The following is a 12,610-nucleotide window of genomic DNA, read 5'->3' as shown; positions in this document are numbered from 1 at the left end:
GACTAAAAAAAAAGGACAGTATTTCATATTTTACCAGAACAGCCCGCATCGTCTTCAGAACCAAACGGTAAGAGGCAAAAAATGTAATATATGCATTTGATTTTTGCAATATTCGCTGTGTATGTTTTGTATTGAATATAAATATTATAATAATATATCTCTCTATTACGATTTTTTGTTTGAGGGGGGGGGGCATGAAATATTTTAATTTTTGCAAAGGGGGCCCTGACATCCAAAAGTTTGTGAAGCACTGCTTTAGACGATAGAAATATAAGATCTGATAATGTTGGAGGCTTGACAAGTAACAGACTGATTTGGAGGAAATTTGTAGGTAGGAAATTAGTAATGATGTAAATTTTTCATGTAGTACTATCATATCCTGTACACCCCTTGAGGAAGCACGTCAGAATTTTGATGATGATTATAAAAGATTTTTTTTTTATCTTTTTATTTTATTTACCCAGAAACTCTTCTCTAGACTAAATATCAGAAATCCATTTCAAGCCTTCTGGCCTCCAGTAAGCATGGTAACAGGTTCTCATCAAGTAATGAAATTCATCTCCCACTTGACAATCACCAACATCCATGCTCGCTGTGGGATTTAAATCCACATTCTGTTGGTTGGAGGGTGGATATCTATATCACTCAGTTGATACATTTTTTTTTTTTTTTTTTTCATTTAAGATAAGTGAGAAAAGCCACCACTCATCTTTAATTAATAACTGGAGAAAACAGCATAAAAAAGTAAAAAAAAAAATAATAATAAATAAAACTAATAAAGTCATTGACTGGTTTTGTACAGACTTATTGTGTTTTTCAGTTTGAGGCAAAAAACATAAATATATAAAGAGGTATTTTTATTATTTTACAAAGAGATTTCTGAATTATATTCTGTGTTCAGCAGTTGCTGAAGATAGGAAGTAAGTCTTGCCAAGGCCTTATTTCTTCTCAAGTTCTGAATAACAATCATGCGGTAACAACAACAATCTTTTTCTAAATTTGTTTTATTATTATTATTGCTATTTTATATATATGTGTGTGTGTGTATGTGTGTCCATGTCCTTTATTTATTTATTTTTTTGCATGAATCCCATCCACAACATCGTAAACCTATCATATTTTCAGTATCATGGGAAAGCCAAATGTTAGATAACCCAAGAATCCTGCTTTATAGATAAATACAGTGGTACCTTGGATTGCAAGTAACTTGGTCTGTGAGTGTTTTGCAAGACAAGCAAAAATTTTTAATAAATTTTAACTTGATAAACCAGCGAGGTCTTGCAATCCGAGTATTACATATACGCTTTGTCTGCTGCGCGTCGCGTGATCACAAGCCACTCGGGATTGTGGATAATCGTCTTGCATGCTCGGTCTCAGTCGGCATACCTTATTTGTATAGTCAACATTTGTGCTAGCATTGTGACCACGTGTGTGTGCATAAAGCATTTTTTTATTTTGTGTCCAAATGTAGTGACTGTTCTTTATTAACTGTGCTACAACAATGGCCCCAATGAAGAAAAGGATTGAAAAGGAAGGCGGTAAGAAGAAGGAAGTGATTACGGTGGAAGTTAAGAAGGAAATCATCGGGAAGCACGAACAAAGTATGCAAGTGGCCGCCATCTCAAGACTTTATAAGAAGTCTGTGTCAACGATTTGCACAGTATTAAAGAAAAAAGAACTAAGGGGGGCTAGATGTAGCAAAAGGAGTCACGAGAGTATCAAAGCAACGGCCACGTATTCTGGAAGATGTAGAAAAGTTGCTTTTGGTGTGGATAAACGAGAAGTAACTAGCAGGTGATACTGTGACCAAGAACTTGATCTGTGAGAAGGCAAAGGCCACGTACGCCGACCTCGTAAGTAAACTGCCAGGTACATCTACAGAAAACGAAGAAGGCTTCAAGGCAAGCAGGGGATGGTTTGATAACTTGAAGAGGAGAAGTGGCATCCATAGTGTTGAGAGGCTGCAAGTTCGGAAGCAAAGGCAGCTGAGGCGTTCGTTTCCGAGTGTTACCTGCCGCAGCAAGTTTTTAATTGCAATGAAACGGGGCTTTTTTTGAAAAAGATGCCAAAGAGGACCTACATTTCAGCAGAAGAGAATGCAATGTTCGGTCACAAGCCCATGAAAGACTGTCTCACCCTCTTGCTGTGTGCTAATGCAAGCGGTGATTAAAAAGTCAAGCTCCTGCTCCTGTATCATTCTGAGAATCCACGAGCCTTCAAGAAATGCAAGGTGCAGAAGACCCTGTTAAACGTTATGTGGAGGTCTAACAGCAAGGCTTGGGCCACTTGTATCTTGTTCATTGAGTGGATTAATGAGGTCTTCGGTCCTGCAGTGAAGAAATACCTTTTAGAAAAAAAAAATTGCCGCTCAAAGTCTTGCTGGTTATGGATAATGCTCCTGCTCATCCTCCAGGCCTTGAGGATGACTTACTGGAAGAATTCAAGTTCATTAAGGTCAAGTTCCTTCCTCCCAACACTACTCCATTACTCCAGCCCATGAATCAGCAGGTCATTTCAAACTTTAAAAAGCTTCACGCCAAGGCATTATTTCAGCGATGCTTCGAAGGAACTAACCTTACCCTCAGAGAGTTTTGGAAAAAATCATTTCCACATTGTAAACTGCGTCAAGATCATCAATAAAGCCTGGGATGGGGACACCAAGAGAACCCTTAATTCTGCTTGGAAAAAACTATGGTCTGATTACGTCGAGGGGTTTGCTCATGAACAGGAGCTGCCAGTTGTTGAAGAAATTGTGTCCTTGGGGAAGACCATGGGACTGGAGGTGAATGAGGACGACATTCAAGAGCTGGTGGAGGAACATGGCCAAGAGTTTACCACTGACGGACTGATGGATCTACATCGCAAGCAAGAGGTTATGGAGGAGATCTTGTCTGAGGAGGAGGAGAAAAAGACGGAGACATTCCCCTCTTCAAATGAAATTAGGGAGGTGTGTAAAATGTGGGAAAGAGTGCAAAAGTTTGTAGAAAAGCACCACCCGAGTAAGGCTGTGGCAGTGTGAGCGATGAATCTGCTTTAATGAGAATGCAATGTCATATTTCCGTGAAATCTTCAAAAGGAGGCAAAAGCAAGTGTCATTGGATAGGTTCCTTGTTAAAGTCGCACAAAAAGAAAAAGAGTGAACAGATAGCAGTGATTCCGTTAGCAACAATGAAAGTCGTCCTACCCAATGCTATTACTGTAATATGTAATGTAATTAATAAATTTGATTACTTTATGTATATTACATTTAAATAGTAAAAATATAAAAAAGGTATACATATATAAGGTACACGAAGGTATATGTATTTTGTATTAATCGTTTTTATATGAATATTTTTGAGTTTTGGAACGAATCATTTGAGTTTCCATTATTTCTTATGGGGAAATTCACTTTGATATACGAGTGGATACAAGCACGTTTCCGGAACGAATTATGCTTGCAAACCAAGGTACCATTGTATTGTCCTGTTTTAAGCCATTCAGATTTTTATTAAACAGGTAGTAGCATTATTCTAGATGATGGAAACCATCTATCATATAATGATTTGACAGTTTACAATTTTAAAGTTCAATGGCATGCAGTGTATTCTTGGAGTACTCACAAGTATGATTTCAAAGAATTGAGAACATCATGGCTTCATTTTGTGTGTGTATTTAAAATAAATTCCACTGTTTTTGTTTTAGTACTGAATGGCTTATTAGTTACTGCAAAAATAACTCATTCCTTTTTCAACAAATCTTCTGGAAAGAGTATTTAAGTGGGTGGGAAAGATTTGAACTTGAATAACATTGGGGTTTTTGAATGTGTTTCCTTTAGTTTGAAATGATTTTTTATTGATTAGACATGCACTGCTTACTGTTATTATTAATTAATTTTAGGACTGAACATTATGTTAGTCCGCATAATTCTGGTTTATCGTTAAGGGGCAGTGAAGCAGAGAAATGTTTCAGTAATGACATGTTAAGAGAGGTAAGTATAAGTAGTTAATGTTTAAATGCATTTGACAAAAATAGGCAGGAATGTTGAAAATATCAGCTGTCATCTGAATGGAGAACCTATTGTACATGTTCTGTGTTGCCATTCAGGAGGCAGCTAAGGTTTTTGGTGTTTCTGGCTGATTTTGTTCTGTCTTTTTATAGCTTAATTTTGCCAAATTGATTATAGTAGTTATTTGATTTAGTTAGGGAATCCTGTAGACTTGTATTGGATTTATTTAAGAGTATAACATCTGTATAAATAAAGAGATCAGTTAAATATCTGCAGTTTTGATATCATGAAATCCTTCATCAATCTACTCCATATTGGTGATGAATAACAATTGAGATAATGCGCACTCACCCATCATTCCTGACTTAATATCACACATCTTCATGTACCACCTTCAATTCTGTACTGTTTGATATAATGTACCATTTATAGCATATAATTTTACCTTCTTGACCAGCTCTTGATACTTTGTCATATGCATTTTCCAGATCTACACATCTCAAATACAGATCCTGGTTATTTGTCTTAAAGTGAAAATGTGATCTTGACAACCTTGATTGATCTGGATGTAGCTTGTTCTTCAAGTTTATTTTTCTCGGCAACTCTTCTAAATGTGCTTTCATAAGTTTTACTACCCAAAACCTTCAGTAAGGAAATCCTTCTTTAATTCTGACATTTGATTTTATTTCCCTTTTTATAGATGGTTAACATGAAAGCTCTATTAGAATCATCCAGAATACCAGGCCATCTAAATTATACATTGTATGTGCTTTTAAACTTTTATATACACTTTGGTCTCTTTTTATGCGGATTTGAAGTTATGCAGTATAGTACACCCACAGATACGAGAACAGAAGGAGAATTCATTCCGATAATCCAGCATTTCCCAAACTTTTCCTATGACAGACCACTTCACAAATCCTGGAATTTTCATGGAACACATTGGTTATTTTGTAATACATTAATTAATAATTAATTGTTAATTTAGCTGATTTATTATTATTAATTAATAATTGACCATTAATTAATAATTAATTAAACATAAACATTAAATTAATTTCTGCTGATTTTCATTGACATGCCCCATTCTGATCACCACAAATTTATAATATTATAAGTACTTACGAGTGAATGCAGACTTTTTCTCCTGTGTGCTGATAGTTCCCCCCCCCCCCCTTTGTACATCCTGGAGATTGCTTTATAGGCTGGAGGCAGATGAATCACTATCTGTTGCATCACAAACACCTTCAATAAGAAACTTCTTAACACTAAAATTAAACAAAGTCCCTTGTCTCTTATTCATATTAAAATTTAAATCTATAGGCCTATTACTTTTAAAAAATCAAGGCACTACGGTTTCGAAACAAGCATGTGGATAATACCTTAAGTGACGATGATATTATTGGATATCGATTAACTTTAGATATCGTCGAAGATCCAGAAAACGATAGTGAAGCGGAGGAACCCCCCACCCCCACCCCTCACTGCCAATATAATTCGAGAAGGTACTTGAACTGTACAATAAATTAGAAATTCATTTTCTTGCGGATTTGAATGACACAAATATTGTTTTGATTTGAATGACACAAATTTGAAACTCACCTTTTTCTACTTCAAGTATGTATTCCTAAATGCATGCCAGGTGAGTGTTTTTTTACCACTGCTCTGTCATCACTGCTTGTTTCATTTAGCAGTTTTTCAAAGTAATTACTCCATACTTCAGGGTTATCTTCTCCTGTTTTCATGTCACCATTATTATTTCTAATTCCAGCACTTTCCTCCATTTCTGAGCTTCTTCAACAACCTCCAGAATATCTTGCCATCTTCTTGATATTTATTTTCTCTATTCTTGCCAAAGTCCTCCAATGACTTTTATTTAGCCAGTTTTACACAGTGTTTAGCTTTCTTACATTTGTCTCTGTATTCTGTAAGAACACAAGTTGACTTATTTGCAAGGAACTGTTGATATGCTTTCTTCTTTTCCTTTACTGCCTCTTTAACTTCCTGTGTCCACCATGGAGTTCTAATTTTTCTATCCTTGCAAACGACTTCACCACATGCCTCTCTAGCTGAGTCAATCAGGGCTTTCTTCAAGGCTTGCCACTGAATCTCCAAGGTTTGATTCCTGTTCTCAAACTCTTTCATTTTTTCTCGAATAATGTTTGTGTATTTTAGTCTACAGTTCACATCTGAGAACGTTCAACTTTTTTTCTCTTGAAAACCTTTCTTACATGTTCTTCTTTTTAATAAGAAATTCAATTTTATCCTGCTCAAGACTAAATAGTGATCACTTCCAATTTCAAATCCTCTGTACACTCTGGTGTCCTGCACCAGGGAGAAAACATCACTATCAACAATAACATAGTCAATGAGACTTTTCTTATTCCTAGCCTCTTCTCTCCATGTGAATTTGTGTGCACATTTTTATGTTGGAACATGGTGTTAGTAATAACCAGTCCATGTCCTGAGCAGAAATCCAACAGATATTTGCCATTATTATTAGCTTTGCTCTTTTCTCCAAATTTTCCCAAAATATTTTTGTATGTCTCACAATCATTTCCTACTCTACTATTTAGATCCCCAACAAGGACCAACTTTTCCTTTTTCATTGTGTCAGTTGCTTTTTCTAAAGCCTCAAAAAATTCCTCCACTTCTACCTTAGTAGAACCTTCTGTGGGACCATAGTCACAAATAAGTCTCGTTGTCCAATTCCCCATTCTCATATTTACCCACATCACTCTGCTTGAGACTGCCTGCCATTCAAGAAGATTAGCCTCGTATTTTGTGCTCAATACTATGGCTACTTCTTCTTTTCCTTGATTGTCATTGCATGAATATAACATTTTGTATTTATTGCTCAGAAAGATCTCACCAGTTTTTGTCTTTTTTGTTTCAGCACCCATATTATGTCGATCTGGTATTTATTCAATTCCCCAGCTAGTTCCATTTCTTTGCCATTCAGGCTTCTTATATTGATAGTACTGATCTTGAACTCTGATAATGTTGAGTTCGGGTAAGTTTTAGGATTTATTCCAATAGCTGACTTTGCTGTTTGCTCTGGTTCCCTATCAAAAACAACATGTGTTTGTTTAACCGGGCGATGGCCCAGCTGGCATGAAATTCTGTCTAGTTGCACTATCATTTGAAATTTTGGTTTAAACCAATAGGAATACAATTTGGTCAGCTAAATTCCAAATTGCCAGCCCATCCAGTCTCGTCCATTCGGTATCCAGGTAGATACCTAACAGGGTGCACCATGAAAAGGTGAGGACTGGACATTAGGTTAGAAGCCCTGGTCATTCTCTACATTCCTTTGAAGGCTGTGTGGAAGTCTCCTCTCAGTTATATAGCTTTGTCCCTTAAGCACCCCTTGACCCTTAAGCAATTTCTCATATTTTATAATAATGTCGGCCGAATTGGATAAAAGGAATGGGCATACTATGGTACTGTTGGATATTGCTAAGTCATTTGATAGTATACCACAGGAAAGGCAGTTACATAACCTGGCTGTTGCATGTGTGTTTGGAATATAAACTTAACTCGGATAAGTGGATGGTTGACAGATAGGCATGAAAACATTGTATACATTGGACGTGGATTTAGCCACCTTTAAGGTGACCAGTGGTGTATACCAAGGTTCACTCCTATGACCATTGATATTCAATCTGTACATTAATGACATTAGGAAAGGTATAACAGATGTGCAAATGTTTGCTGATAATGTGAATATAAGCAAGGCAATCAGAAGCTACTGGTATCTAGTACTTAAGAGAATGATTTCAATATGCTGGAAATTTGAGTAGATGAAACTGGCTTGCAGTTTAATGTTTGTAAATGTTGAGGGTGTTGATATTTCCAACAGCATATTATATTAGTGTGCTTATGCTACAAGAAACTTAGGATAGGGATCCTGGCGTAATGCTGGATAGGAATTTGAGGTTCAAAGGTCACATAGCAAAAACTGCATGTGCGACTCAGAAGATAATTGTGATATTGAAACCAACCTTAACATAAGGGAGTCATTTTGCCTCATTTCAAGGCCTTAATAAGACTGCACCTGGATTTTTGTGTGCAGATTTGGTCTCTTGGGTTCCAAGGAGCTGTGGAAGGGGTGCAAAGAAGAGTTATAAAGATTATATCTGGATTATGAGATTTAGATAGGACAGATTGCGAATATGTGGATTATGGATGCTGGTTAACAGGAGAAAGAGGGTGATATGATAGAAGTCTGTAAACTTTTGAATGGGTGTTGTAAGATATTGCATGATGTAATTTTTCATTATATGGAAAGTGCAGAGAGAATATGGGAGTATCCATGGACGTTAAGTTTGTTCACAGTCAAGAAAGGGATAAGAACTAAGTTTTCTCTCACAGAGCAGTGAGTGAATGAAATAGTTTGCCTTTAGGGGTATTGAGTACATTTAGTACAAATGAATTTAATTGAAGGTATGACAGCTGATTTGGGTGATTTATAGCCTCCCTTGATAAGTCCCTTACTTCCTGGAGGTCTTAGATAATAATAATAGTATTTCTTCTGGTATACAACCATAAACAAAAATGTCAAATAGAAAATTTGTTTGTCTAATAGAAAATTCAGGGAATAACATGTAATAATATCCAACAGTACCATAGTATGCCCATTCCATAACATGTAGAAAAAACTAGTAAGCAAGTAATAGCAGCATTTCTAGTGAAAAATATTTAAAACGTTAAACAATGAAAAAGCATGCATGCATGCATTCGCTTTATGCTGGTTCGTGGGTTGCTGTAACATACTACTACTGTTCATGTATTTTCCTGATGAAGTGAAACAAAGTGTTTAACAAAACTAGCTGAAATAAAAACATAGTTTCTATTTGATCTTTGTTTGTGGTTTTTATAGCCGAAGAAGTAGTTCTAAAAATGTTGTATCCCCCCAAAACAGAATCCTACACAATGAGAAAACGGCAATAAATAAACCTGAAAAATCTGCCTTGCTCATCATGGAGTTGATGCTGACCACAATATGCTCTTGTTCAATACTCACCTTTTACATTGGTGCATGTTTAGGTTTGAGTGGTTATTTAAATAGAGTGTAGATGCACTTCTGCACCTCCCAAGCTTAAATCGGAATGAATGACTGACTGTCTATTGTTAAGATTTGGGAAGAGAGTTAACCTCATAAGACTTGATTCCCCTCTTTTTATATATATTATAATGCTGTCATTCAATTATTTATATAAAATTTTTATTTCAAATGACTTTTTCATTTTGGCTTTAATTGTAATATTTTATTTTGTAACCACCCATCTCTAAATGTTATTACATGACAACTGCAAGGACTCATTGTGGGAGAGCATTCTACTCTACACCACTACACACACACACACATTCCACCGTCTATCCTATTACTAATCCTCCAATTACATACAACTTGCCATTTCCACAAATAATTCTCCAACAACATACAATGCCATCTATCGTCCACCACCAACAAGAGGATTAGCATTCTTTGTTCTAGCTTCACCTTGTGATTATGTTGATACACTGATGATGGCTAGTTTGTTTCTGGGCAAAATATTTGCAACAATAAAAATTTATTCTTGTGAATATGTTTGTCCACCTCGTAAAATTATTGATTAGTCCACTTATTGGTGTATTAAAAGATAATATGAATCAGTTCTCTGGCCATGTAAAAAATGTTATAGCTTGGATGTAAGTTTTTTTTTTTTAAACTAGAGGTCAAGCTAGGAGAATAATGATTGATCAAATTAGTGTTGCTTTGGCATACTTTTGAATGGTTTTTATTTATTTATTTCATATGCAGTTTCCCATTTCTTCTCCCATACCTTAAGATGGGTTGAGCCCTCCTAATGAAGGATGAAGTATGTATTTTATGATTGTAGATCTGTGTGCATGTCGACAGGCCGGTTTGCCTGTTCTGATGAAAAACTCCAGTTTCTGGGTGAAAAAACCCTCTCTCTCCATATGAGACCAGTTAACTCACTTTTAGTTGAAAGAGACCAGATAAAGGTGATGGTCTCTTTATCTGGTCTCGGATATGGGAATCGAATGAGAATCTTTCCGACCAAAGGGCTTTGTCTATACCGACTGAGCTATAGAGGCTCTTCTTTTGAATGGTAATGTATCTTGTTTCTGTTTGTGTATGCCTTATATATACATATATGTATGTACACTCCAGATGATGGCCTTAATATGAAGATTGAAACAATATGGTAGTAATCTTCATAATTTTGTGAAAATTATTATCCCCCACCTCCCACCCCAAGTCTGCAATCGATCTGGTATTTGGTTTCATCCTTTTCAAAGCTATGTGTTTCTGTCCTGAACCAGCATGAAGATATCAATCAACATCAGCAATGTCACAGTCATTGAGATTTTTCTTATTCCTTGTTTCTTTTATCCATATTAATTTGCTAGCATCTTTCTATAAGTATGTCTCTTAAGTTGTAAGATCTGTCTGTCCACTGTCTTCAACCAGCAGGTTTCATGGTCATATTCTGCCTTGGGCATGAATGTTTGTAGGTGGGAGATGAATTTCGTTGCCTTTATATATCATAACTCTGCTTATTTGGAGTTCGAAGTGGTTTCAAATATTTCTGTGTTTAGCCTCTAGAGTAAAAATAAATTTTGTTTATTGTGTAAGTAAAAGATGTAAAAAATAAGAAATCCTTAGTCTGCCGATGTCACAATAATTTGTGTGTGTGGGGGGGGGGGTAATAAAAATAACGATTTGCATGCTAAATTGCCATTGTAGTTGATTTTACCATCTCATTGACTGCTTATTAATAGATAACATATTGATAAATAATATTTTTTAGAAAGTCAAGTGGGGCACCTTGACTTTCTAAAAAAAAAAAAAAAGAGATCAAGGTGACTTTCTTTTTTTTAGAAAGAAGAAGAGATGGACACTGGCCATTTATACTTCTCTAAATCAATAGATAAGCATAAGTTTGACAGAGGTATGCCATCAACATCGCAGAAATCAGATAAGCATACCAAACCAAAACAAAAGGAAAATTTCTACAGCAGAACTGTCATGGATTTTGTTATAATATTGATGATATCAAAGTTTTCTGCTGCAGAAACTTAAACCTGTGTTTCTGTCTGTAGAAAACATTTAAAACCCAGTGAGAATCCAAGCTTAAGGACAGAACCAGAGATGGCCTGGCTCATTGTGGAGTAGCTTGGCCAATCGTATTCTTTTCCAACATGTCCTGCTCTGGAAGCAGTAGCATTTCACTTAACTAGGATTTCTTATTACAGTGTGTTCCATTTATTTACCTCCAAGCTGAGTTAAATGAGACTGAACTTGATAATCTTATATTGTAGTTGCCTCAGTCCAGACTTTAATGGGCACCACAATCTTTGGGGTAGTGCCACCGTGAATGGATGAGATTGTATGATTGAGCGAATGCTCAACAATCGTGACCTCCCCCCTTCTTAACGATACTTTTTTTTTTTTCTTATGCCTTCCTGCTCATATTCTGCAATAGATCTTAGAGTCTGTTTCCCTGTCATCTTTCCATTGCTCATTTGGGATGTTAAAGAGAACATCTATGGAAGCAATAATTTTCTTGTTATTTGCAGTATGTCTTCACAGGAGCTGTGTTCTCCTACACAAATGTCTGTGTGGAAAATGGACCAGGCTGACTGGAATACTTTTTCTCATCTTGCAAGATTTAATGCTGATAATCAGTCAGTCAAACACCTATCAATAAGGCAGTGAAGTATATCACAAATTGTATTGTTCAGACAGCAACAGTTGCAACAATTCCATAAACATCATCTCAGTTTCCAATTATTCAAAAACCAGTAGAATCCAGAGTATCAAGCAACCAAAAAAGATCTGGATAAAGCATGGGATATATTTTGTAGATACCCCACAACATCAAATATAATAGCCTTTAAACGTGCATTCTGTAAGATGGACATTATGTGAATGAAAGGTAGATATAGAGCACACCATTTGTCTACCTTGGAACATAATGTATGTATTATTGTTGATCTGATCCTAAAACTCTATAGCAGACATGGTGGAGATAATTTTGCTAAAATCCTGAGCAACAGCTTCCTATTCTCCTGAATTTTTAATATTGAAAGAGCAACAAGAGAAACTGCTGCTTAACTTTCTACAAATCTGCCTTTCATTAAGTAGGAACTAATATGAGCTCTTCTGTTCTGTCATGCCAGTGCAGCTGGTCCTGATGACATACATTATGAGGTTATAAAGCACTCCCATCATCTTCCATGGATCTCCTCTTATTATATAACAGAATACTTAGAGGAAGTTTTTCTGGATTCTTGGCATAAGTCAATTGTCATTGCCATTCCAAAACCTGGAAAGGATCCAATGCAAACAAATAATTATTGACCTATCACTCTGACCAGCTGCTCTTTAAGATATATTGAAAAAAAAAATTATAAATGCAAGGTCTCTCTGGTAATTAGAAAGCAACAAATGTCTTTCCAACACAGAATGGGAGCTTTCATAGACACCAGTCAATATTGGACCATTTGATCCATTTAGAAACATGTATAAGAGATGCTTTCCTAATATGAAACATCTGGTTTCAGTCTTCTTTCACATGGACAACTTTAGATAGAGCCAGGAGATAGAGT

At 36.0% G+C, this 12,610-nt stretch overlaps 1 protein-coding gene across 1 annotated transcript in view; it reads left to right on the top strand.

Moving 5' to 3' along the window:
* LOC150109709 (uncharacterized) overlaps positions 1-12,610 on the top strand; it is a 288,439-nt gene that overhangs the window by 190,955 nt on the left and 84,874 nt on the right. The window contains exon 13 of the mRNA XM_090403014.1: positions 3,880-3,970. Within this exon, the coding sequence (XP_090259140.1) occupies positions 3,880-3,970 (91 nt within the window). The remainder of the gene's footprint in view (positions 1-3,879; positions 3,971-12,610) is intronic.

The sequence above is a fragment of the Typopeltis vanoorti genome, chromosome 2, assembly GCF_054136105.1.
Source record: "Typopeltis vanoorti isolate ZY-2024b chromosome 2, IOZ_Tvanoo_1.0, whole genome shotgun sequence".
NCBI classification, from domain to species: Eukaryota; Metazoa; Arthropoda; class Arachnida; order Uropygi; family Thelyphonidae; genus Typopeltis; species Typopeltis vanoorti.
Note: the sequence above shows the minus strand (reverse complement) of the source record. Positions and strands in the feature narration are given on the sequence as shown.